This window comes from Charadrius vociferus, unplaced genomic scaffold (genome assembly GCF_000708025.1).
Source record: "Charadrius vociferus isolate BGI_N301 unplaced genomic scaffold, ASM70802v2 scaffold340, whole genome shotgun sequence".
In the NCBI taxonomy this organism is placed as follows: domain Eukaryota; kingdom Metazoa; phylum Chordata; class Aves; order Charadriiformes; family Charadriidae; genus Charadrius; species Charadrius vociferus.
Genome location: NW_009646631.1, coordinates 140,685 through 165,602, shown reverse-complemented (window position 1 = coordinate 165,602; position 24,918 = coordinate 140,685). Strand labels below are relative to the sequence as shown.

Sequence of the window (24,918 nt, the reverse complement as noted above, 5' to 3'; positions counted from 1 at the left end):
GTGCATCAGGAAGGACTGTGGCTATGGTCTGTAAATATACAAAAGTGACCAACACTGTAGTCTAAGTAAGGAATAATATTGGTGTCAGGATGAAGAAAAGAAGCACAACACCTAAAGAAGCTCACCCATGGGGGTAACCTTATCCACCAAAATGAGGGAGAGCAAGGATGTGCTTGTGCATTTATTTTGGTAGCTAGATCAGAGCCTGAGCAACTAGGATTGTGTTAAGGTACTTGTGATACATCTATGCTTCTTTTTCTGAAGAAGAAAGAGAGGTGGAAATTACTGATGGGAGTGCAATGTCCGCTTTTTTTTTGCAAGCCTGATGATTTAGTCCACTCCCTGGGAGGAACAGCCATTGTTTCTCACTGCTTGCTGCATGGAGTTTTTGCAGTTCTCCTTACTGCATTTCATGCCATTTACATTCTCCTGAAACCTGAAAGCATCATTTAAGAAACCATCACTAAAATTAAGACCGTGAGAGTATTTATTGCTTTTAAGAAAAAGCTGTTTGCTGAAGATCTTGTTTGCATTCACTCAGGCTGAGCACATAACTTAAATGGAGCTAAAGAGATGATGTTTCTATAAAGTTGTGGAGACTCAATTCATTCTAATGGCCTGAAACATGAATTATGTGCCCTGCTTCACTACCTTCATGGTTCAGTAAGCTGCTATAGCTCATATGGAACCATTTATCTGAAGAGAAAAAGGTGTTATTCCTTGCTTACTGCTGATTTCCTTTTATTTGTGTCTATATATATGTTTACGTGTAGTGTTTTCCAGGTATCAGGTGTTAAGCTTCATGGGTCTATCTGAACAGTTTTCTTTGTTTTATAGAGTACATTTGAGAAGATCAACATCCAGTAATTCTCTTCTGTTTTCAGTATCAAGCTGGACCATTCATGTGGGTGAGAAACTGTGCCTCTATGCTTCAAAATCAGTTATGTGGATTCACTCTGACAATAACCAAATGGGAAAAATATTTCAGTGTCCACTAATAAGAGCACAAATGCAACCATATTTTTTCCTAACTGCTGTATAAAAGTTTTAAATTTTGAAAACAGGACCATAAAGTTTAAGCTCCCAAATCAATACTTTGATGTTTAAATGGATTTGGCGATTTTTTTTTCAAGTATGTTGGGAGTTGCACTGGAGGTCAGTGCAGCAGGCTTGCCTGAACACGGTCCATTACCCTCTGCAGCAGCAGCAAACATGGAACAAAGGGACCCCTTCATTATCACACACAAGGAAAACTCTGGCAGAGGCTGAAAGAAGGTAATGAGTATATCTACAGTGAACAAATATAGTGCCATACGAAGATACTCAAACTAGCTCTAATTGACAAAATGTGGTTTCTCTACGTGGCATTGCACTGTGCCATGTAAACATAGCCTAAGCCTGTGTTTACGGTGGTTTCTGTTCCTGGGAGTGCTGCGTACAGTTAGCTTTGGGGCCAAGACCCCCTCCATCTAGCTCTGACAACTGGAAGATTGGAGATGAGATAACGCTAATGATATCCCTCTATTCTGAATTATTGTTGCCAACTGTATCAGTTTTAAAGCCCCTACTCTTGGGATCATATGATTTGCTGAGAATCTCTACTCTCATTTAATAATAAAAAGGTAATTTCCATCAATGATGCAGAGGAAAGCTTGGAAGCATGACCAGAATATGTCCTAAAACCTCTCCTTTCCTGCCAAAAAATGCCTCAGAGGTAATAAAAGGAGCCTAAAAGGTATTATTTTTAATCTTCTAATATTTAAGCCAATGACATAATTCTCTGTGCTGCAGCATCTTACGATTTTTGAGCACTCAGAAGTATTAATAATGCAGCCTAAAACACATATTTGTGAAAAGACAGCACTAAATAGCATGGGGAGGAGGCACATGAGGCCTTCAAAATAGCATAGCAGGACTGGGAAGGGAGGGAGGGGGAATGGACACACACGCTGTATCAGTGCGACTAAATAAAACAGGCCCTAGATGTTTCTCTGTTCAGAGGCCAAGTGGAACGAAATGGCTGGTGCCCATATACATCAATTTGCTTTCCCCAAAACAGGGTGGCTGCATTCAAATTGCCTACTGGGACTAGTCCCTGGCTAATGCCAGGGAACTATGGCACTGTCCGGGAGAGCACTAGAGGCTATCAGCTAAAACCATGCCAAGAATCCCGTTGATAGTTGAACAATATAGATAGTCACATATGAGTGCTCAAGCCTGTGCCCAGCCCCATTTTATTTCCCACTATAAGCTCCTGGTATAGTAAGCAGGTACAATTGCAGGGCTGCAGACTCAGGTAGCTGGGGAACAGGGTACATGCAGAAGCTCTGACCCAGTGCAGGCATGAAGGGGTTGCAGGACGATGGAAAGAGGTAAGAGAAGCACAAAGTGGGAAATGGGAAAAGGAGAGCATGAGGAGCCAGAAGGCAGAAAAATGTGCAAGTCTTAACACTAAGCTGGAATAACTTCCTAAACAGAAAAGCATTGCTGCCCTTTTTGCCACAAAACGTTACTACATAGCTTCAGTTTCCCACCACCTCTCTATCTTATCACTTGTAGAAGGTTCTTGATAAATATAAGCCTTACTAAGCCAGACTGGCATATTACCCTGAAAGAATTCCCTATCAAGTTTTAATTTAATCTTTATGTCACATTCAAAAATCAAGCAAGATGACACCAACCGCCTGCTTTCAGGAAAAAAAAAAAAAAAAACAACCACAAACACACAAGAACTCATCTATAATGAGATTGTTGATTTAGGCTTAATTGGAGCAAATGCTGTTATAAAAGGCATGTGTATATAATTTCTCAGACTGCTAAAATTCACGAGTGCCAAATCATTCATTCATTGCTGTCAAATACAGTTCTATATGATTTTAAAATGGAGGGATATGTCCAAATATAGGGCCCAACTCTATCTCCATTGCCTCTCCGGTTTTCACTCCCCGAGAAAAACATTACACATTAGAGACACTTACTCCATACTGGAGTAAAATTTGGATGTAAAATTTTTGAGCAGGCTCATGTCATGACCTGAGGCCAAATCTAGGAGGTTTTTTTATAGCCATAGGGCACAAACACAGAGGGATCCAGTCACAAACATTTTTATTTAGTGCAAAAAGTAAAGCAGAAAGCTCTGGTCTTTGAGACCCAGGAGAAAGCACGGAAGTTGATTGAGCTAACAAAATCAAAGCACCCAGACTCTGCCAGAAGCCTTGGACATCACCTGTTTTTAACTGTGCAGGCCAGAAGGTCAGATATAAACTGCAATAATTGCTTTCAGAAATTTTAACAAGCATTGAGCCGCACTTCTGATAGAACATGAGTCTGATTCTGGTGATCGTGATGTGGAAATAATAAGAGGAAATCCTTTCAAGGTTTTGTACCAGCATTGCTGTGGATTCTCCTAGCCACCAGCTTTCCCACTGCTTGCATTAATTGATTGCGAATCTCTGTTTGGTGGTCCAGTGGCAGTGGGATACTCTTCCACAATCTGACTCCTCTCAGAAACCCCAGTCCTCTCCCCAGAGGCACCTTCTGAAACCTACAGTAGACAATAGCTCACTGGTAATTTCTATAATGATGTGCCAGTGGTACTAACATACTTGCCTTCTTGCTGGAAGCACTTGGATAACCTGTCAGTGTCTGTTATGTTACCATGTCATATCATATTTTATGTGACACTGCCTACAGGGAGTATATATATGGAGTTTCACGAGCCCCCTTCCAGTGGTCAGGGAGGGTGTTTGGAGCAATAATATTTTTTATAACTTCTGGAGTAACCCAAAACATTTTGGGATTTAAAATAATAAAACTGACCTCAAACAGAGACTTTGCGGTTGGCCTGATGTATGGTACATCATGAAAAGCATAAGAAATCTGCCTGCTGTCCTTCACAGTAAACTATCACAAGGATCCATCAGCCACATAAAACTGGATTCTGGCAGAGTGATCAACTCATTTGTACTTACCTTTCCTGTCATTTGCCTTGTGATCTGCTCAGCAATGTCCTCTTGGTGAACCTGACATTACATCCTAAATCTACAGGTCTCTGGTTTTTGCAGCAATATTACCACTCTCACATGCTGCAAACTCAGCATTGGTGGTGAAAAGTACTCAAGTAAGAGAAAAACAAATTAACCAATCAATATAAATTAGCACACAACTGAAGTAACTTAATTAATAAGATTTCATCATAAAGGCAGTAAATTAAAGGAGAATCATTGCAATCAATTCTTCAAAGTAGGATTTATGGTACCCTAGTCCAATAGCAACTGCATCTTTCTTCCTGTTGGAGATGGACTATGTACAGAGAGGATGAGAGAGGAAGGAAGGAAGAACTGATGTTGTTAGCTTTCTATTTTGATATATCTGGGTGGTACATCTTGTTCAAGGAAAACTGAAAAACCAGTAAAGACTAGACAGGAATTACCAAGATTGTGGGATGCCAGAGTTTGAACTGCTTTCACATCTAACAAAAAAAAATTCTTAACACATTTTATAGATAGGCATTATTTTATCCATATTTATAAGAAAGTTAATCACTGTTATATGCTTAACAGGTGAGGATAGCGTAGAATACATTCAGGATGCAACATGCCTGTGAGGGTGACAGAGCCAAGGATGGAATCAAGGGGCTACAAATCCAAAATCCTTTCTCTGACAAATAGTTAACACCTCCCCTAAAATGTGAAGAAGGATGATTTTTCTGGGTTATGTTACCCTTTGGGGCTACATAACCTCTTACTGGCCAAGAAATTAGTTGATCAAGCTCCAAGTGAATTAACAGGTTCCAGGATGGCAAATTGCGGTGAAAAGTGGAGATCCCACATTTATTTGTCTGTGATAGCCTCCACCTCTGAAGGAAAACACTCATTTCAAATATGATTTTATTACAAAAGCAACAGAAAAGACTCTTTTCTTAAATGAAGTTATAAAATGATTTTTACCACATCCTTCCGCATCTCCTTTTTCTATGGATCAGAACGACAGGAACCAGATGCTAAGCCAGAAAGGACATTGTTCCACCTGCAACATCTGGCTCTTTGGCAAGCCATACGGGAAGCTTTAAAGTTGCATCTCTGCCTCTCACATGGTAAGGCTGCTGGTCGATTGCTTTATCTTCCTGGATGTAATTTTCCTTTGATTCACCTATAATTCTGAGGAATTGATGCATTTGTATCCATTTTGAATAAGGTTCTGTACAAATGCCTCATTTGATCTCTAGGCAGATCCTTTTATTTCCTTTTATATGTTCTTTACTTTAATTCATGCACTAGCTTTACTGCTGCTCAGCTACATCGTGGCTGATACTTGCACACACGCCACAGCCTTTTTTCCCTACATGAAGTTAATTTTCCAGGCTCTCAGCCATGCAAAACCAAGTAGAAATTAAAATACTTTTCTTAGTATTTCTCCTTGCTGCAGCGAGGCATTTTTAGAGGAGCGGCAGCCTCCTGTTACTTGCTAACATTCTTGAATCATTCCTTTCCTCAATTCCTCAGTCTTCCTTCTGCCAGATTGTTTCCAACTCTCTGATTCTTGTGAGCATTAAATCAAGTAAGTTAAACATTAAAGTAACTTTCAGATGAACCAGAAAAAGCAAGATGACTGTAAGTTAAGACTGGGCACCACTCTCCTCAGAACCAGCTGGTCTCATGAGGTAACAACTAATTTCAGCTGTTTCCAAGCACTTTGATGTCAAAATATCAAAAAGCTCTTGTCCGTACAAAATAGTGAGATAATCAAGATAGCGGAGAACTACACAAACCATGTATAGCACAAAAATGTTCTGACTGGGTTCTCTAGAGGGTGCTGTGAAACACTCTGTTAATTAATAGAAAAGGAGAAATAATTCATTAGCATTCATTCATTTAGGATTTAAATCCTGATTGGAAATGTATCCTGCCCTACAGCTATCGGTATCTTTTTCCTCTGTGCAGGAATCTGTAAAAGGGAACACAGCTCCCACCTTCACTCCGCTATTCCCTTCTACCTGCATCAGCCGCCAGACTGAAATCTATTTCCTAATTACCATATCCCTGCTCTGACGTAGGTACATGCAGCACGTTTTAATATGGGATAAGGTGAAGCCTAAGAAAATGATTTTTTTCTTAAGGAGCCATTGTTTTTCAGGTTCTCTCTCTGGGGCAAACCAAAACTCAGCAGCTACTTCAAAATAACATAACTCATGACAGCAGGGCAATTCATTAGTCCACAGAAAGCAGTAAGTACTTTCCAGGATGTGGCCCAGAAGTACTTGATTCATCTATTTGCTTTAAACACACTGGGTCAGCCTCTGCCTCATGGTGGACGGACACAGACCTACTTCTTAGCAAATAAATCCCAAGGGAGAGGGAACTGCAGCTTTGCCTATGTCTAAGTACCAAGCTCAAGGATAAATTCCTTGCAACCTACAAAGTCATAAAAAGTAAAATTAATAGAGGTGAAATGAATGAGGATTGCACCACTGTAATTGGCAGAAACATGACCCACTGCGTTCCAGCTTCACTAAAATTAGCAGGAATAAAGGAAGCCTGTGTTTTTCTGAATTTATTTGAAAATGTGGGTAGAAAAGCACCCAAAACTTGTTTTGCCTTTCTGAGTTTTAATGATAATTCCACTCTGAGTCAGAAAATCTGTATTTTCTCCAATTTTCCGGAATTCGTTGACATGAAAGTTTCTAGGCATGACGGTACAGGAAGCTGCAAGTGGGGGTTACGTCCCAGTTCTCCAAGGTACTGTACAAACTCAAGGTAAGAGATGGTCTATCATGCAAATCACTAACAATAAAAATAAAAAAGACATACAGAAAGTGGCAATGGAAAGAGAAGCATAGCAGTGAAGTGACTTAATAAAGTTACATAGCAGAGCTAAGAGTAGAATACAACTCTAGTTGTGCCTTCTTAAGTACCCACTAGAAGTGTTTCCAGGCAGACCCCCAGTATTTGTAACCCTTGACGGGATGCCTTCACTTGGTCTTTCAGAAAAAAAAAAAAAATATATTCCTTGGACTGTACTTCACAGTGTTGCCACAGTAGTTTACAATTCTAAACAGCTACAGGTGAGCTTGAGCTCATTTATTATTTTTATTTTGCACATTTACGTAGTTGGCTGTATAGGAATATAAGTATATGTGGGGTTAGACTCATTTTTCCTGCGATCTGTACAGATCACCTTTTGCAGTCTGACAATATGGTACCCATGGTTGATAATCTCTGTTATGAGGCAGCCACAGGCAGTTTGTGGAGAAAGCACTTTGTCAGTATTGTTTGCTTTCAAAAAGAAAATAAGAACCAAATATGATCTGAGAGTGATAGCTTCCATGGAAGTCTACACATCCTTTACTCTCTTAACAGTGGAGAAGCCAAGCAGAAGTGCAACACCTTGAGCTTTCTCAGACTGACAGTAAAAAAGAACCTAACTCCACTCACTTCATGCAACAGCGTACAGTGAAAGGGAAGGCATGGGTGTCCCTAGTTGTCAAAATTTCATGGAAGAGCTAAAGTCATGATGACTGCAAGCCTAGGAGTGAACAAACAAATGCTATTAATATGTATGTATTTGTATGTACTTTAGAGAAGCTGAGGGGAAGCACTCCTAGCTCCAGTGGATACCAGCAATCACAGATTCACTGGGTAGGTGTTGACTGGAGTAAGGTAATGCCCAGTCCTCACTGGCCCAGCTGCAGCAATTGCCTGTCTCCCAGCTCTCCCACTTCTCTTTCTGTCCAAGGAAACCAAACTGCCTGCTCGGGAGTTACCAGTCACTCTTTTCTCTCAAATTGCCCAATTGACCAGCATAATTAAGTCCAACTCAGAGCCACTGTTCCCAGCCTTTACTCAGCTTACTTATACTTCTGCTCCAGACTGGAAGGAAGTTTTGTGAACCAAACCCACTTGATTTTCTAGCCAGACCTAGAAACAGATACTCTTTTTCCAAATATTGCCTCTCTCCCACTGGGCTCTGCACACTTCTGTCTGCTGCAGATACTTTGCATTGCAGTAGAGTATCACTAGGGAAATGGAGTGGCCATGGAGAAGGATCACCATGTGCAGGAGATCCCCTTTGCTTCTAGGTCATTATCTGAGAGATTCATTAACCTTGTCAATAATGTCACCCACCACACGGTGCTCTCCAGTATCTTGAGGAAAGGTCACCAAGAACAACCTAGGACCTATGAACCTAACTGGCACCAGTAAGACAAGACAGAAGACACAGCCAAGAGAGATGCAAGAGATGTGGAAATCAAACATGCAAAAGAGGTGGGTGCAGACTTCTCCAGAATCAAAAGTCTGAAGTGCCAGTGAAGCCTTTGCTTCTGAGTCCTTCCCTAATGCTGGCGGACTACATAGAAATACAGATTTTTGGTTAGATCTACACTACCATGCCAACTTTGCAGACAGGTCTTTCCTCTTCTGCATTTTTAAGCTGTGCAGCTACCAAGATAATTCTACAATATTGAGTTTTATCTTCTGAATAAAAGATCTCATCTTATGTCCAAAAAGACTTAGGGTTTCTCTCCATACATATGATTTTATGATTTGTTCTTCCTCATTTACAATAACATTGTAGTCCCTTAATGGTCAGAAACCTAGGGCCTCATTTTCAAGTGTCAAGGACCATGAAAAAAATAATTCCCTGTGAAGTGAACAAGATCTGTGTGTGTGCTCAGCACCTTTGAAAGTCAGGCTCTCTTGTGCTTAGCTATCAAAATGATTGGCACCAGGTAGATCCCTAGACAGTGTGATCTATATAAAAGTATTCCTTCTTCAAAATCTTGTCACTAATTCCAAATCACATCCCTTCAAAACCCTGTCAAAAATATATTAAATTTCTACATAATCCAGTCCAGCTTTTCTGCAGAAGAACAGTTTAATTCACCATGTTCAACCTGGTTAGGCTATTCATATTCTCCATTCAATTAGGCCAGCTCTATTTTTGATCACATCAGCACCAGAAAAACATCATTTCCCAGGTACGGATGGTCTCAGGACATTCACCTTTTAATGTCTCCACTCAAACTCTGCCGTTTTGATGCTTTTTCTTCTGTTTCTCAGTCCTCTTCCTACATTTCATATCATTTTCAAAGGATTTAATTCTATGGTGCCCTGTGAGACTCTCCTCCACCATCTCATGGAGTGCCTCAAAAGTGAATGGCGATTTGCCTTCTCTTCAGTCATTATCCTTTATGTCTACATTTGCAAAATCAACAGCATTCTCTTTATGAAAGCAGTGACACTGTTCTTGCATAAACGACTATTAATATTTCTTTTATGTCTGTGGTCTTTCCCAGGAAAAATGGTTGTGGCAGAAGGTGTCTCAACAACGGTTAGGGAATTCTCCCTATTTTTGTTGAGTGTGCTTACATCACACCCACCCACAAGCATATACATTTTTATAGCAAATTCAGTCCATCCAGTAAATGGAAATCAAAAGGGCTACACTGTCCTGTGACACATCTACCAAATACCCAGGAGAAAAACTTGGCATTAACCTTCAATAAATGACTGGATTATATTGCAAATAATAAGATGGCTAAATATAGGCACAGTCTATGAATTAAACATTGCCTAACTTTGCATGATGCTAATTTATTTCGGCATATCTTGATGATTGTGCTGTGGCTGTGTCCTTCTGAATGCTTTTTAATTGTCCAGTGGTTGTCCTTTATAATCCAGCTGCTGGCTACAGTAAAATATACAGTAATCCATGTCAACACTAGATACACAACTGCACACACACATTGTATACTGGACATGGATTACACTTTGTGCGGTACAGGCTAGACAGACAGGCATAAATGTACCCAAGGCCTCATTAATTTCCACAAAAATAAAGCAAAATTCAATCTACTGAACTTATTAGAAATACCATCCGTAGAGTAACTGTTTGTGTATAAATATGACTGTAGACTACAGTTTCATGTGCATTTCCATACAACAAAGCATCAGCATTCACCGTACAGAGAAATGTTGTCTTATTCTTAGGAGTAAATCTCCGCATTTGGCCTTCTGTACAAACCAGAGGCCTCTGCCAAGATAAAAGCAACCTTTATTGGCTGCTGTACAACAACAGAAGAAGAATGAGCCACTGCTCCAAAGGCAGTCTAACATACAAAAGAGATGACAACAGGTAGAAAGTAAACACACAGAGAGGGGACTTGCCCAAAGTCTCAGGTGCATGGCGAGTATTCAACTCCTGGAATCATAGAATCGTCTAGGTTAGAAGGGACCTTTAAGATCATTGAATCATACCATTAACGTAGCACTGCCAAAACCCCCACTAAACCATGTCCCTAAGCACCAGGGATGGTGATACACCTCCAGGGACGGTGATGTGCTAACCTCCAGTCAACTGGGACCTCCCTGGTTAGCCAGGACTGCTGATAAATGATGGAAAGAGGCTTGGTGAAGCTTCTGCTTGAAAGCAGGATGAGACTAACACCAGATAAGAGATGAGACAGACGCTGGTGGGAAGACAACTATAGAAATAATTGCTGATGAGAGAGGCTCGTTGAAGAGAGAGAATTCAAAGAGGAGCAATAAAGAGCTGAAACACGCTGTTGCAGGTTGCAGAAAGCACCGCGCCGAGGTAGGAGTGTGCAAGGCAGAGTATGTGTATACATAGGGTGCACATTCACCTAAATGACGCCTGGCATTATGAGCACCTTGGTACATACACGGCACGATCATTTATAGCACGGCCAGTACTGTATGGCATATGACTTTGTCCTCACATGTTCATTTCAAATACAGGTGCACTGTAAGCGCTGTGCTCCTTTTAGCCAGAAAGGCTGTTTGATCCATAAGCACGCTTTTTACTCTTTTGCTCCTCTTAGAAGCCCACCTGTGCCTCAGAACTAATTCTTGAGTGGGACTTTCAAATGCTCCAAGGGTGCTTGTTCCCCTCTCCACTCCCAGAGCTTTACCATCTCTATTCTTCTCCAAGTCAGAAAATGCACCTAAGGAAAATATGGCAATACTTTCACACAAGACATCATGCATATCACTGATGTGAAGCTGACTGTTCTGCTAAGACACATAAATTCAGCATCTACCACCTTCCCTGTGGTCTAAATGGACTGTCACCTGGAAGGAAGCCACAAAATCAAGCAAAGAAAATGTATTTACCATTGGTCACTATTAGAGGACACAGTATCCAAGCCATTACAGCCTATAAAACTTCCTGGACCAAACCAGGCACAACACACGCTTGTTTATTGTCCTTCTCCCTAAATTCATTTATGCAAACCCTGCTCAAGTTTCTCAGGTACCAATATCAATGGATTGATTCATGTAAATGAGGACTGGAGAGGGCTTTTGGCCCTTTAAGTTTTGTCTTTGCTGCTATGATTTTTACCATATTTTTCCTGTTATTTTCTTTCCAACTCAAAATATGGAATATTTTGTCACTTTAAATCTGCAGGTAAGAAGATTAGCCAGCTTTGGAACATGGAAATGTGCTTGTAAGCAAGTGGCAAGCACCACCTCAAACACACAGCCCTGTAAGATGTGCTCAGTAAACTAGTACAATTTTTTTTTTTACTAAAGAGATGAGCTTTCTTCTGCTCTCTCTCGTGTAAAGCTCATTATGGAAGCCAGTTTCACCAGTTCACCCCCATGTTTATCAAACCTGTACACTGAGACCTCAGAGAAATAAAAGAAACTGCAGAAGTATATAAAATAATAAATATTGGATATTATATGTTTAATTCATACAGCAAATTACCAGAGATTACTTGTACAAGTAGCCTGCAATGTCCTTAAAAATATTCTTTAACTGAGGAAAAGTTTTCTGACCTTTGGAGGAAATGCTTGCTTCTAGCTATGACTAAAAAGAGATTTCCTTCTTTCTCTGTTGTGTTAAGAATCTTTTCTTCTTATAAAGAAGGCACCACAGTGGTTTATAACTGTCATAAAAGCCTGCAATCCTTTTGAGGTTAAGCTACTCAGCTATTCAACTTTTACTACAGAAACTTTGAAATTCAAAAAGAAAAAATAATGTAAGTTTTTGAAGGACATGTGTTGCTGTAGGTGATCCTGTTAATTAAAAGTGATTGCCTGCTAGGAAATCACACTTTAAAAAGTTTCATGAATTTATTAGAACCCTGAAGGTATCTTTGTATGCACAGGGCTTTACATGCCATTTATGCAATTTTGTTTCAGATCTGTTTAAAGCTTCACTGACGCTCCCAGAGCAGGGAACAGCACTGCCAGCATTTGTATGTATTTTGGCTAATTGAATTATGTGAAAATACATACTAATGAAGCTTTACCAGTGATGTTTGCTGAGGACAGTTTAAGTCTAATTTTCTTCTATATTAGAAGTATCTTTCTGTTGCAGAACTACCTTTTTGAAAAGCACAGATTCCTATAGGTTTTTGTACAGAAACTAAGTCCCATTTTTTTGCAGTGATATTGAGGAAGTAGCTATGTGAAGGTATGTCAATGGATGTACAGCTTTTAAAAAAGATGAAAAGAAGACAAACAGTAAATTATCATTTGAGATTAAAAGATACTAGTTCATTATCAGGAGTGAAGAATTTTAAATGCAAAACTAATGAACATTTATTACAACAATTTATTTTTCCTGTTACTAGGTTTACAGATTGTATTTTAATTGGTCATTACTTAATTATCCATTTCTGCACAAATCCATCTGGTAATATTCTTATATAGTCTTTTCCTCAGCAATGCTTTGCCACCTCTTGACAGTGGTGTTTAAGGAATAAATGATTGAGACAGAGCAGTTGTTTATTGTGTGTGTTTTTTTAACCTGAATCATGGGAAATATCAAAGCTGAGGTATACGAATCTATCACACTTGAGATGGGTGGGGATCCAAATCCCTACACACACCAACTGACTGCAGGTATCTCAACTTTGTCATTAGTTCAGAAAAGCAATCAGCTAATTGCCTAATAAAAATTGCAATTGGGTATTTGCTGCTCACATTTTCTTTTTCAGGTCACAGACATTAGAAAACTCTTTTTTTTCTTTCTGTCATGTCATTTTTGTACTTTACAGCGTATTGCACAAACTAACCCAATATGTAGGCAGCACCCTGCCTTGGTGTAATATCAAATACTGAAATGTTAAAAGGAAAAAAAATCCTCTGTGACTCTTCCCAGCCAAGAAAAAAAGAGCTGAGGAAAAGTAACAGGAGATTTATGAAAGTTCACCGTACACTTTGATGAATGTGTGGGCAGGTAGTTTTGCACATGCTTTGGAATATGTTGTCTGTTACAGAGAAATTTATGCATCCCAGGATTGACTTGGAATGATCAGTGTCAGGGAGTTGTTGAGACTTGACTGGGCACTCGGTAACGTTCATCTGGAGCCGCTGCGCTCTCTTTTGCTGAGCTTTTCCAGATTGACACCAATTTCAGTAATACCCCGGCGTAGCTATAGACAACTGCATGGTTTCAGAAAAAAAAAATACCAATAGCAACTAGGGGAAACTGTCATTTGGTATCATTCAATCCTCTTTTTTAACTCTAGAGTTCTTTTAAATTATTGTTCTTTGTTTCATAAAGACTGGAAGTTAATTTTTTCAAGCTGGCTTCCCAGGCTATTTATGAAATTTAATGATGGCACCTTTAGAAACTTAAATATTTAGGGTTTGCATGTGGGTGTGCATGTGCATGCACTTCAGAGTCAAAGTTACAGGCTTGAGAGTTCTGTCTATAGTCTACCTTTTTAAAGTCAGAATCTGAATTTATCTTTCTACCAGCTGTAGCACAGACAGTTTGTTATGTAATGCATGAATAAGAGATGGATGCATTTGTGAATAACAAAGCCAAGAGCCTATACTTTAGAGGGGAATATAAAGTACAGTAAGAAAAGCAAATATGCAATTTTTATCAGTCTCCCACTAATATTGGTACTGTCGATCTAGACTATAATGTCTTTGAGGATTAAATAAATGTGTCAGTTCATCTGAATGACTGAGTGAATAATGTATTAATGTGCATTTGATGTGCACATTTACGAATATGTATCTGCCAAGCCCAGTTAAAAAAATCTCTTCTACAGAGACTCTCCTTTTTTTCAGAAATGATACCTCTTGAGGCATTAGAAACAAACAGGACTTTTCCCTCAAGCTCTTATAGTCCCTCTTCACCCTCCAAAGTAATCAGATAAACAGTATTGACATGTCAGCAAATTCATCATTAAATAATCTCTAACTTCCATCACTGTAATAGCAAGGTGTTTCAGAAAACTTAAATGAAAGAAGCCTGCAGGTTAAGGGGAAGACTTTGTTCAGTCATGCAAGACATGTACATAATGTGGAAGAAAGCATCTGAAAAGACCCTGAGCCTTTTGAAAAATATGTAACTTCTGACCAACAGAACAGAAGCAAATTTTGCATTTTGTCTTATTTATCTGTCATGCCTCTGTGCTCAGTGCCAGTATCTTGTAACTGCTTCTGCAGCAGGAGTCACGGCCAGTTCTACTACAAGTTCTGTGCCACCAATACACACTCAAATACTCACCAGCTGTTTTGCTCTGAAAAGAAAAAAAAAGACAACCTGGTGTTGTTACCAAATGCCAAGACCCTAGTTGAGATGCAGACAATGTCTCCAGGCTCCCATTATGTTGCTTCAGCCCTGAGCTCTGAAGAGTATCGATAAGGGGCACAAAATAAAACAGGGAAATCAAGAGACGCTGAGTAATAGACCTTTGAATCTTTGTTATTGTTAGATTTACAAATAACACAAACTGGTTTGGGTAGGGAAGGGAAATCAGTTTGCAGTTCAGCATTGGCCTTGATACAATATCATTTCTCATACGTGGAAAAGAGCATATTTGAACACCGAGAATCATTCTGGTACAATGAAAGTGAATAAATCATGGCTGCTTTATTAAAGGGTCAGCCTCTCCATACCCATGTAAAAGGGTTAGCAGTGTTCATGCTAACGTAAAGCTTATCCACCCGAATGCATAGTGTATTATACGTGCATTGAAAGAGAATAGTTGTGTGTCCTAAGTATTTTCTGTCTTGCAAGATCGTCTTTCCTTTGTATCAGGCGTTTTTCATCTCTGTATTTTGCCTGCAGCCAGTAAAACCTTATGCTTTTGAACCCAAATGAAGATTTTCATAGAAATTCTGGATTTTGAACGAAAAGAAACTCCAGCAGCTGAAAGCCTATTTTGTGTGGATGTCAGCTTGCATGTTTGCATACAATTGTTCAGCCTTCTAGAAAGAATGTATAGTTACTTGCTCTTAAAAATGTCACCAAACCCAAAACATTTTAAGCAAAGCATACTATGCTTTACTGAAAAATAAAAAGATTTTACCCTAAACGCTCATAATTGAAACCCTCTCCTGGAAGAGATGCCTGGCACTCATCCAGCCACAGGACTTGGCAATCTTTGTCCCTGGGTACTGCCTGTCTCTGAGGGATGTCTGGGACTGCTGCGCCTTTTCCAAAGTTCTTGTTACATCACTGCCCTTTACCAATTCCAACAAAACTGTGGTGGCATGATAGTCCCACCTCCCTGTCCCACTGGTGCTAGCTGCTGTCCCCAGAGCAACAGGGTTCAAACTGCAAAATAACTGGAATAATCACAGAGTCAGTATAGGGCAATTGTTTTAGGTGGGTTATAGTCTCAGATGGACAAAATTGCGTCGCTTAGTTCAGAACAATTTTTCAGTGTCTCTGTACAAAAATGAAAGCTAAAAATAATGTATTCAAGGAAAAAATGTGGGTTTGCCATCTTTGCATGTCTCTGTAAATACATGGGCTTATTGTGCCACTACTGAATCTGGAACTCAGTTTTCCAAACACATCCTTGGCTTCAGGTAGGGTTGTTATCTGCCTGCTTTCCAATCACACTGCCCAGTTTGGCCCACACATAGACTGATCTGTGCCTGCACAGCAGCCCTTTGTCTGAAGTGACTTGGGTTTTGTATTTCCAAGGTAGCAACCCTAGATGGAACAATAAATACCCTTTTCTGGCAATGTTTTTCTCCTTAAGATGGCAGCTTGTATCCTGTTATTTTTAAGGTAGTCCACTGAAGCAGGCTATTGCTTTGAGGCAAAACCACAAGGAAGCCAGATCTCTATGTGGTTCTTGGGTAAAACACACCATGATTTCCTACCAGGCTGCTAGTACAGCAGAGATTTAATCCTTTCCCAAAAGATCCATCTTTCTCGAGCCTCAGTTCCAAACAGTAAAGTAAAGGATGGGTCATCCAGAATTAAAAAAAAAAAAAAAGAAGAAAACAGACATGGCTCTTTGCAGCTTGCAGTCCTGATATAACAGCCTCCCCAGCCTCTGGGGGATCAGGTAACAATGGGGTTTGATAATACTGCCGGAGTTTATTTGAGGGATGTTGACAAGCCTAATTGCTTGGCAGCTCGGAGCAGCTGTAGGGCCCCTGGCTGGTCTGAGGGGGGGCATTAACTCTTGGCTTGCCTGTGGGGTTCCTCATCACAGCTGAAACACTGCCTGAGAGAGGGTTACTGTGACACTGAGCTGCGAGAAACACTCCTGGAAAGCATTTGAGTCCAAAATATGGGAAGTGACCAAGAAAGACATTGAGAGGATGTAACAGTACTAGAAGAATGAATAATGGATTTTAAATGGATAGCAGGTCTAGAAGTGGGCTTTCTGCATGAGTTCTCTGCAGATTTAAAGTAATGTGCTACACTGTCAGTTCTTGCCATAGAAGCTTTTTCCTGTGTTATCCAGATAGCTAGTTGCCTGAAAAGAAAGACCAACCAAGGCAAAAAAGCCATGACAAATCATTTCTCTAAGAGACAATGAGTCAACTACTCTCAGCAGTCTCTCTGCCATTTATTTTTACCTTTCACTGAACACTGAATTTTAAAGCAAATGGGAAGAATATATTTAATATTCTACTGAGAAGCAGAAGTGAATGGGGAGACATAACGCAACACCAGCAATGCTGACTGTGATATAAAACATTGCAGATGTTAGAATCTGCATCATTTCCACTTTGTGTTCTACCCTAGTGGAAATAGGTCGTTTGCAAGTCTAGCAGCAGGTATATAGCTGTAACATGTCAGGGTAAAGTTGCTGTGGGAGTTTCAACTGCGTATTTCCGAATCATTTGAGTGAAAGTGAAGTCTCCATTTTGCATTACAGTGGCAGTTTTGCAAACAATGTAGTTATCTGATGTGGAAAATAAAACACACAATTGTACAATTGTTTTGGAACACAATAAAACTGCAATTCTCATTATGCAGTGACCGTTTAATACAGAAATCCCTGAATTATGTCTTAAAATTTTGGATTAGTACATGGCATTTCACCATTTCACAGCTTTTCCTAGCAGAAGTCTGAATAGCCAGAATCTTAGCAGAAACCAAGAAACCAGCTTTTTACCATCACTGCCAAAAGGTCCGCATGGTGCTAGCCACAGTGTCTTCCTTTTCTCAATTCTGTGTCAGTTGGGAAACAATGCTTAAAATCTGGCACACAAGGGCAGCTCTAAGTCAGCCCACTTGGCACAACTATCCCAGGCCCAAAGGATTTCTAGGATTACTATCTTTCAGAGAGACCCCAGCTGTGGCATACAGTGTTACAACTTCTCCCTGCGGTGTACATGTGCTGTCCACTTTTCTACCTGGCCCAAAACATGTGTCATCTCCCAGTAAGTGTCAAAAGGACACGTATTCCTCCCCTTAATTATGAATCTCTTCTCCTTAATTTTATTCTTATTTAAGCATTTAGGATAGTCTTTTGAACCCATTCCTGCAACATTTCTACATGAATTCAGGGGTTTCAAGTCCTTATCATCTGTACATTCTGTACACAAGAAAGATTTTGTTTTAATTCTTTTTACTGGTACTGGGCCTTCAGTGCAAGGGTTTCTAACACATGATCTGTAGAACCCAGGGGATCTGTGAGCTATTTCTAAGGAATTCCTAAGAAAAGGACGCATATTGCAAATAGTTACATTTTCTTTGCAAGCATCTAAACATTCACTACAAAAAAATTCAAGGGTTACAAATTAGAAAATGATGAGAGCTACTGCTTTAGCATATTCTCTCTGAGAAAGTAATTCAGATACACTTGTCGAAAAGATGACTCCCTGAGCTCTGAGAACACTGAAAGCTTCCTTTGCACAACTCGTGATTTCTTTGTGTTTGTCATTTGGCTTGGATCAGTGAATCCCACACAGTGCATCATTTCTGATAGGAATGGCCAGAAGTGCTTATATATCAATCCACACCGTCTGCTATTCAGGGAGTATTTTGGCCACACCTCTATTTGGTGCAGACCTTTGGATTTCTCCTTTTGTGATTTGCAGTGCTGACTTCTATTTTCTTGGCAATGGATAAACTCTGAATACGACAGAGCTATTTTTAGCTGTACTTGAACACATTAAAAACAAAGAAATAATTTCCAGTACCCACATACAAGCTATTGTATAGGAGGAGACAAGATTTTAGATAGCTAGTAAACTCAAGTTGCTTTTACAGGCTGTCATGGCTGGCAAGCTAACTGCTTGTTTTGCACTGAGTAAAGTAAAAAATACCTTCCTATCTGTTTTAAATAGTCTCCCCTTTCATCACTTCTACCAGAGAAGAATACTTTGTCTTTGTTTACTGGGTGTCTTGTCCTCTTAAAGTGCTGAAAGGATTGATAAAAGCTAATCAATTCCAGCATTTAAGATACAGTAAATGACACAATTACCATCCGTGTATTAATGTACATCAAGGTGATTAATTTTATTTTCTTCCAGCTCAGTGAAAAAGAGCACAGTAAGGTAAAAGGGGCACTGGATTCCCAATGAGTATTTTCTTCCGCATCAATATTTTTCTTTCACCTGGGACAGTTTTGCTTTTGATAAATTTTTTTTGAATGCAGCTCTTAATTCCAGGCAACCCTACAACATGAGCCACCCAAAATGGCATTTATGCCAAGATAGCAGAGGGCCACAAAACTGAATCTGCCAGCAGTGCCCATGTGATTTCTAGTGAATCATAAAAGCACGCAGGGCTATGTAGTGCTCTGAGGACTCAGACACGCAGTGCACATTAAAAGTAATGCCTGCTTACTTCTATTCCCTTTGAGCATAAACAGTTTTTTTCCTAAGTGGCATGTTAAGTACAAATAACTGCTTGAAATATTTCCAAGTAAATACTTTGAGGCAGCACTAATTTGAAACACCAGAGATCTGCTCAGAAATAACCTGAACACCTGTGTAGAAATCCTACACCTGGTCCTTTCTCCTTATGTGGCTCAGAGTCACTTATTTGCAATTCTTGATGTCAGTCAACCCATCCAGAAGACAGGGACAGTTATAGCAACTCCTGCAATAGCCACAGATCACTCCAGCCTTCATTTGCTGGTGCTTATTAAGTACCTTAAAAGCACATGGCTGAAGAAGACTTGGAATTTTATGCTATCATTAACTCACCCTTTGGCATTGAGGGTATTATTTACATTCCTTGTTTCTTCAGTGAAGAAGAGGCGAGGGACTTCTGAGGGGTACACTGGCTACAGTCACCACGCAAGAGCACGGACTCCTTCCAAAGCAGGGCAGGCCATTACAGTTTCCCTCTGCAAACACGGGGAAACAGAGAAGTAAACGGACACAGCATGGTCAGGCAGTCCCCATGATGTGCCTGCAGTACCCCCATTCCCCAGCTCTCCCATGGCAGTGTGAAAAGCTGCTTACGTGCTTCGGCACAAGAAACTTTCTCCGAATAATACACCACCAGCCTGCGCCTGGCCGACATTCCCCTGGTGTCCCCACAAGCACCAACACCTGCTTTAACTAAATACGCTAGAGCCGGTGTGTCCCACTTCAAGAAGGGACTTTCCATAAAAAACCCCAAACAAAATGGGGAATATTGCAAAACGAGGGCTCTGGAACCCCCTTGCTCGGCAGCATGCACGGCCATGCCGAGCCTGAGGAGAGCTCTGCAGCCACCCCGTCGCCGTCGGGCCCGGTTCCTCAGGGAGGCTGCTGCTGGCTCTGCCAGGGGAAGGCCACCCTAGGCCGGGCCGGCTCTTCGCCCCGTCCCTGCTTGGCGGCCCTCCGAATTATAATTCGTGCCGTAGCCAGCAGATGTCAGCAAGTGATAATAAAACGCGGGCCGAGCCTGGCAGGAGAGTGCGAATTTGGGGCTGCCCGCAGCTGGCCGCTGGCATGGGCAAAGGCTTCGGGGTCCGCCCGGAGAAAGGTGCCTTCCTTCCAGCTGCTTTCCGTTTGCTTGCTCCCCTCCTAAAAACCACCCGCTGCCCTTGAAATGAGGGGAGCTGCCGTCATGGGGCCACCTGGGGAAGGGGGGGGTGCGTATTGCCCAACAGGACACGAAAGCATGAGGTGAGCCAGGCCTGGTGAAGACAGCATGGCTGCTACATCCCCACTACTAATAAATGAAACGTGCCCCAAGCGCCAGCGCTTGGGAGCGCTCGCTGGCACCGCTGGTTTCGCAGTGTAGGAACAGCCAGTATGTCTCTGGACCTGCTGACGAGCCACTGTTAAGAAGAACAAGCACAAAAAAACCCACCAAACTGTAAGGCTCTATCCCAAACCTGCATGGATTTATGAATCACATCAAGTACCTCAAGTGGCAAAATAGCGTGGCAGTAATCCCCATATAACGGTGCTTCTATCAGTGCAGTGTACCTTTATAAAGGTTTAGACTTTAATATAGCCACAGCCAGAAGTAGAAATGGCAATGCATTCAACTGAGTAACATACTGATCCTCTGCAAAACATCTGCTGATGCTTTTCAGAAACTCTGCTTAACATAAGCAGCAAGTTTCATATCAGGACTGCTGGGTATGAGAGTAGTTTAGTCCTTACTGTGGTTTTAGTGCCCCAGGTAGTAAATGTGCGCAGGATCCCAGACCAACATCCTGCAAGTTCTTTGCTGACTGCTAATTCCGGCCTCACTGGCAGAAATAAGGGTGAGGTAGCAAATTTTAATTCTGTATTTTTTGCACTTTTGGATGAAAAACTCATCCCCTCATCAATGCCCTGTGAGCACTGGCAAGGCATGTGGAAAATTACTGTACATTTTCTACGATTTTGAAGTAAAGCCTGACAACTAAGCTTGGAGTAATCTGTGTTTGCACTGAGCTCCGCAGACCTTCATGAAAACAGAATAAAATCCAGCATCCTGGAGCCTGCAGCTGAAGTTTTGAGTGAACCGCTGAATCCTGGAGGCAGATGGGGCAGCACACACCAAGAGACAGTGGTGGGTTTAAGTCTTCTTTGTGGCTCTTTGGAAGTATACCCACTTTTCTCGTTCGGGGCCACACATAATGTTGTTACTTGGATTTCCAGCCTTTACAGAAGGACTGGAAAGCATCTGATTAAAGCAATCAGATTACAGAAGCATTTGATTAAAAAGCAATGAAGGAAATTTTTTAACAGAAATAAAAGGCATTTAAATGGCATCAAATGAGGGTCTGGCCTTGCACCTTCAAAATTGCCTAACTTGTTTTCCTCATATTGTTTTTTCTTTTCAAGTCAACTATCCACAAAGAAATCTTTCTCACATAGCTCAACCCTCTGATTTCACTGTCCCTGTGTGTGTGAGCTGGATAACTTATATTTTCTGGCCCCAGTTTGAAACTCCTTATTTCAGGTGGACTGGAATTATCTGAGCCTGAAAATGGATTGGAACTTATGCAGAAAAATGGTATTTTTCATAGGACTATGCCAAAGGCTTTGCCAGTTCCACCCCAGCTGTCTGACTTGTCACCAAGCACAGAAAATACCAGCCCCAAAGGAATTGCTCCTTGACATTTATGGGCTGCTAAGGTGAGGTAAGACTAAACCCTTCTGGCCTGGTCCCCTCAGGGAGTTGTGCAGGCAGGGAGCACTTCATCTGTGCTTCAATCAATGAAGAAGGTGAATGTGGATGAGAATAAGAATGTTGAAATTCATCAGTGCAAATTCTAGATGATGTCAGGAAGTTATAGGAAATTCCCTACTGTAAACCAATGTATGGAAAGAATACAGGGAAAATGGGCAATGTGGCTGAAGGGGCTAGAAATCTTACAGCAATACCTATTGCACTGGATTTAAGTCCGTTTGGAGGGACAAGAATGTCTAAAACACAGGACAGGTTAAAGAAGCTCCAGAAAGATCTATAATTTCAGAAGTAAAGGACATAAAAACATTGCTGAATAAAATTTATAAAATCAAAGTTGGAAATCAATAAAATTAGGATTAAAGACCAACTCGTGGTATTTTCCTCGTATTATTAATTGTGGTAACTAATTTTTCAGGCCCTCATATGCCCATGGTGCATTAATAAAAAGTAACCTAAAGGCAGAAGATATCACCAACATTAATATTTATCTCAGTATAACAAGGCAGAACAGGTTCCCACAGAGGCTGTTACATAACTCGGTATTTTCTTTTATGCTAAACTGCTATTGCCACAGTAACCCCAAGAAAACACAAAACCAAGGGTGTTTGCACAGGTGCAGCTGTGTTTGTTATTGCAGGGTTTCTCCCCAGGGCTGCAGCCGGAGGAGTGGATACAGGTGCTGGGGGCCGGCAGGGACCGACAGCCTCACCACGGCTCCCTGTTGCCCGACCTCCTTTCCCCCCTATCCCTTGCTTTCCTCTAAAAATACCCCTGTGTGACATTAGCCTATTTATTGCAAAACTTAGCAGGGGGGCTGTAATTTGAGGGGCTTACTGGTGCCAGTGTAAGTTTTTCCACAGGATTTCCATAGGGTTCAGACCCAGTTCTTAGGTCCTTATTCCAACGTCCAGCTTATTCCCTGTGAGCTTAAACATGTACTTGCAGGATTAAAGCAGGTGTTTTGATTGCATGGCTGAACAGAGAGGCATTTATATGCGTACTTAAATGATTTGTGGGACTGTGGCCTGGAAACCCCCCATTTTCTCCTTAGCGTGAAGGAAGAATCAACAAATGACACGAGAAGTTAGTCATGGAGTTCAGAGAATTGCCTTCCCCTCCCTGAAAGGAAATTCAGAGAAGAGGAAAGTAAAAAAAAAAGAAAAGAAACAGAAAAACAAACCCAAACCTCTCCTCTAGCACTTCATTTTTACAGAAAATGTCCTGGTTTCCAAAGAGCTTAATCTCTTTTCCAGTATTCTCACCACAATAACAACCTTTCTCAAAACACCAGCACAGATGCAATGTCAGATGCAATGTTCTGACAAAGCAGGAAACAACCTTCATAGTCCAGCAGGAAGAAGGTCAGATCATCTTGCCCCTCTTTCTGATTGGAAAACCTAACACAGCTATAAGAACTCTGCTAAGATGTCAAAATATTCCTTGTCCCATGGCTGCTCTTCTCTCAGCATGTGGAGATGGATCTACCTCAACCAGCAGAGCTCTGAGCCCAAGGAACACCTGGCATGACACTGCAGAATGTCCATTATATTCTTTCTATGCATTTCATTCTTAACAACCACCCTGTCTTTTGGCTTAAATGTCATGTTCTTCCTCCTTTAGTTACAGATATAACCCCAAACTATCAGTTATTTCTCTAGTCCAGAATGTATCAGATATTTTAATTTTTCTTAGTAGTGGGATGTTTGACACCAGGAGGAAGAGCAGCACTGTTCTCCAAAAGCACCATTCGGGATTTTACAGTTCTTTCTAATTTATTATTCTCTATTCACACTGTTTAGGTCTTTCACTGCTCCTTTCTTTGTGTTGTCAGACTTCTTTTTTGATGACTGAATTAACTCTAATGGAAAGTTCTTTCAGCTGTTTTCATCACTCCTGCTCTATTTTTTTTTCCAGACAAAACAAAGGTACATCTCGGCTGCTGATGCACAGTTCCCAACAGCCCACTATGTCCAGGAAAACAGGCATTTTGGCAATGTCCCTTCACCCATGGAAATGGAGTCACCAACAGGTTTCTTCAAAATTCTCCAAGGTTTCCCAGTAGTTCACTATCACTTCTATCCTTCTCACCTCCCTCTAACCACACTGGAGTCATCATGACCCCAAATCTTAGTTCAGGAAGGGTGAGCACAAGTCCTTCAGGAATCCCAATGCACTGAGTGCTGATGGCAAATAACTCAGTGTGCCATAAGGCATGAAATATTTTATGACTGAAAGCAAATTTTAGTGGGATTCTTGGACGCAGTCCTGTCTTCTATCAGGCACTATATGTTGCTACCAAATGGTTGGAGGTATTGGAGTTGCTATTTCGATTTTGATACTGCACACTCCTCTTAGATTTTGCTTGTGTTAAGCAGCAATCCAAATATCTTTTTGGCTATATTTTAGGAGGTAGTACGGGTTCAACATATACATTTGTGTGTAAAACAGTAAGAAAAATTATTCTTTGTGATACCTGGCATCCCACTGCAAGGGAATGGTTGAGGAATTCTGATATTTAACAGAAGGGTGAGATTTCTTAAGAACTGGCAACATGGCCAAACTGAAGCAGGATCAAAAGAGGAAAGACATCAACACTCTTTGAGACACTGAGTTTTATATCATAAGCCTGAGATAAACTGGAATTTACCTAAAGGTCTGAAGAAAAAAACAAATAACTCCTTAGAGCAAAGCTGTCTGTACTCTCCATCCCATGTCAAGACTAGTGAGTTCTGTGATTCCTGAAGAGCTATTTTACCTGCATTTAAAAAAAAAAAATTTAGAATGTTTATATAACAAATTAACATCTACATTTTTGAAGAAAAGACAACTTTTCTATGATTCTATTGTTTGTACAATCTCAGACAACTTTAAATTATCAAAGTTGTAGTGAAATATAAGTAGCTACATCAGGCCATTACCATGCAGCTGTATAATGATTACAAATGAAGGTAGGAGATATCCATAAAAGTAGAAAAGTACAGATTACGGACTCATTCTTGTAGAGGACACTCTCAGCTTCTACAAATTTCATTAAGGGCTAGATTGTGATACTTTTACCCATGTCAAGTGATGTCTTAATATTTCATTCCAATGGGATAACTCAAA

General features: G+C 40.7%; 1 protein-coding gene across 1 annotated transcript in view; it reads left to right on the top strand.

Moving 5' to 3' along the window:
- The first annotated feature begins 6,688 nt into the window (after positions 1–6,688).
- Positions 6,689–24,918, top strand: part of SMYD2 (SET and MYND domain containing 2) — a 69,393-nt gene continuing 51,163 nt past the window's right edge. Inside the window, exon 1 of the mRNA XM_009888517.1 lies at positions 6,689–6,755. Within this exon, the coding sequence (XP_009886819.1) occupies positions 6,689–6,755 (67 nt within the window). The remainder of the gene's footprint in view (positions 6,756–24,918) is intronic.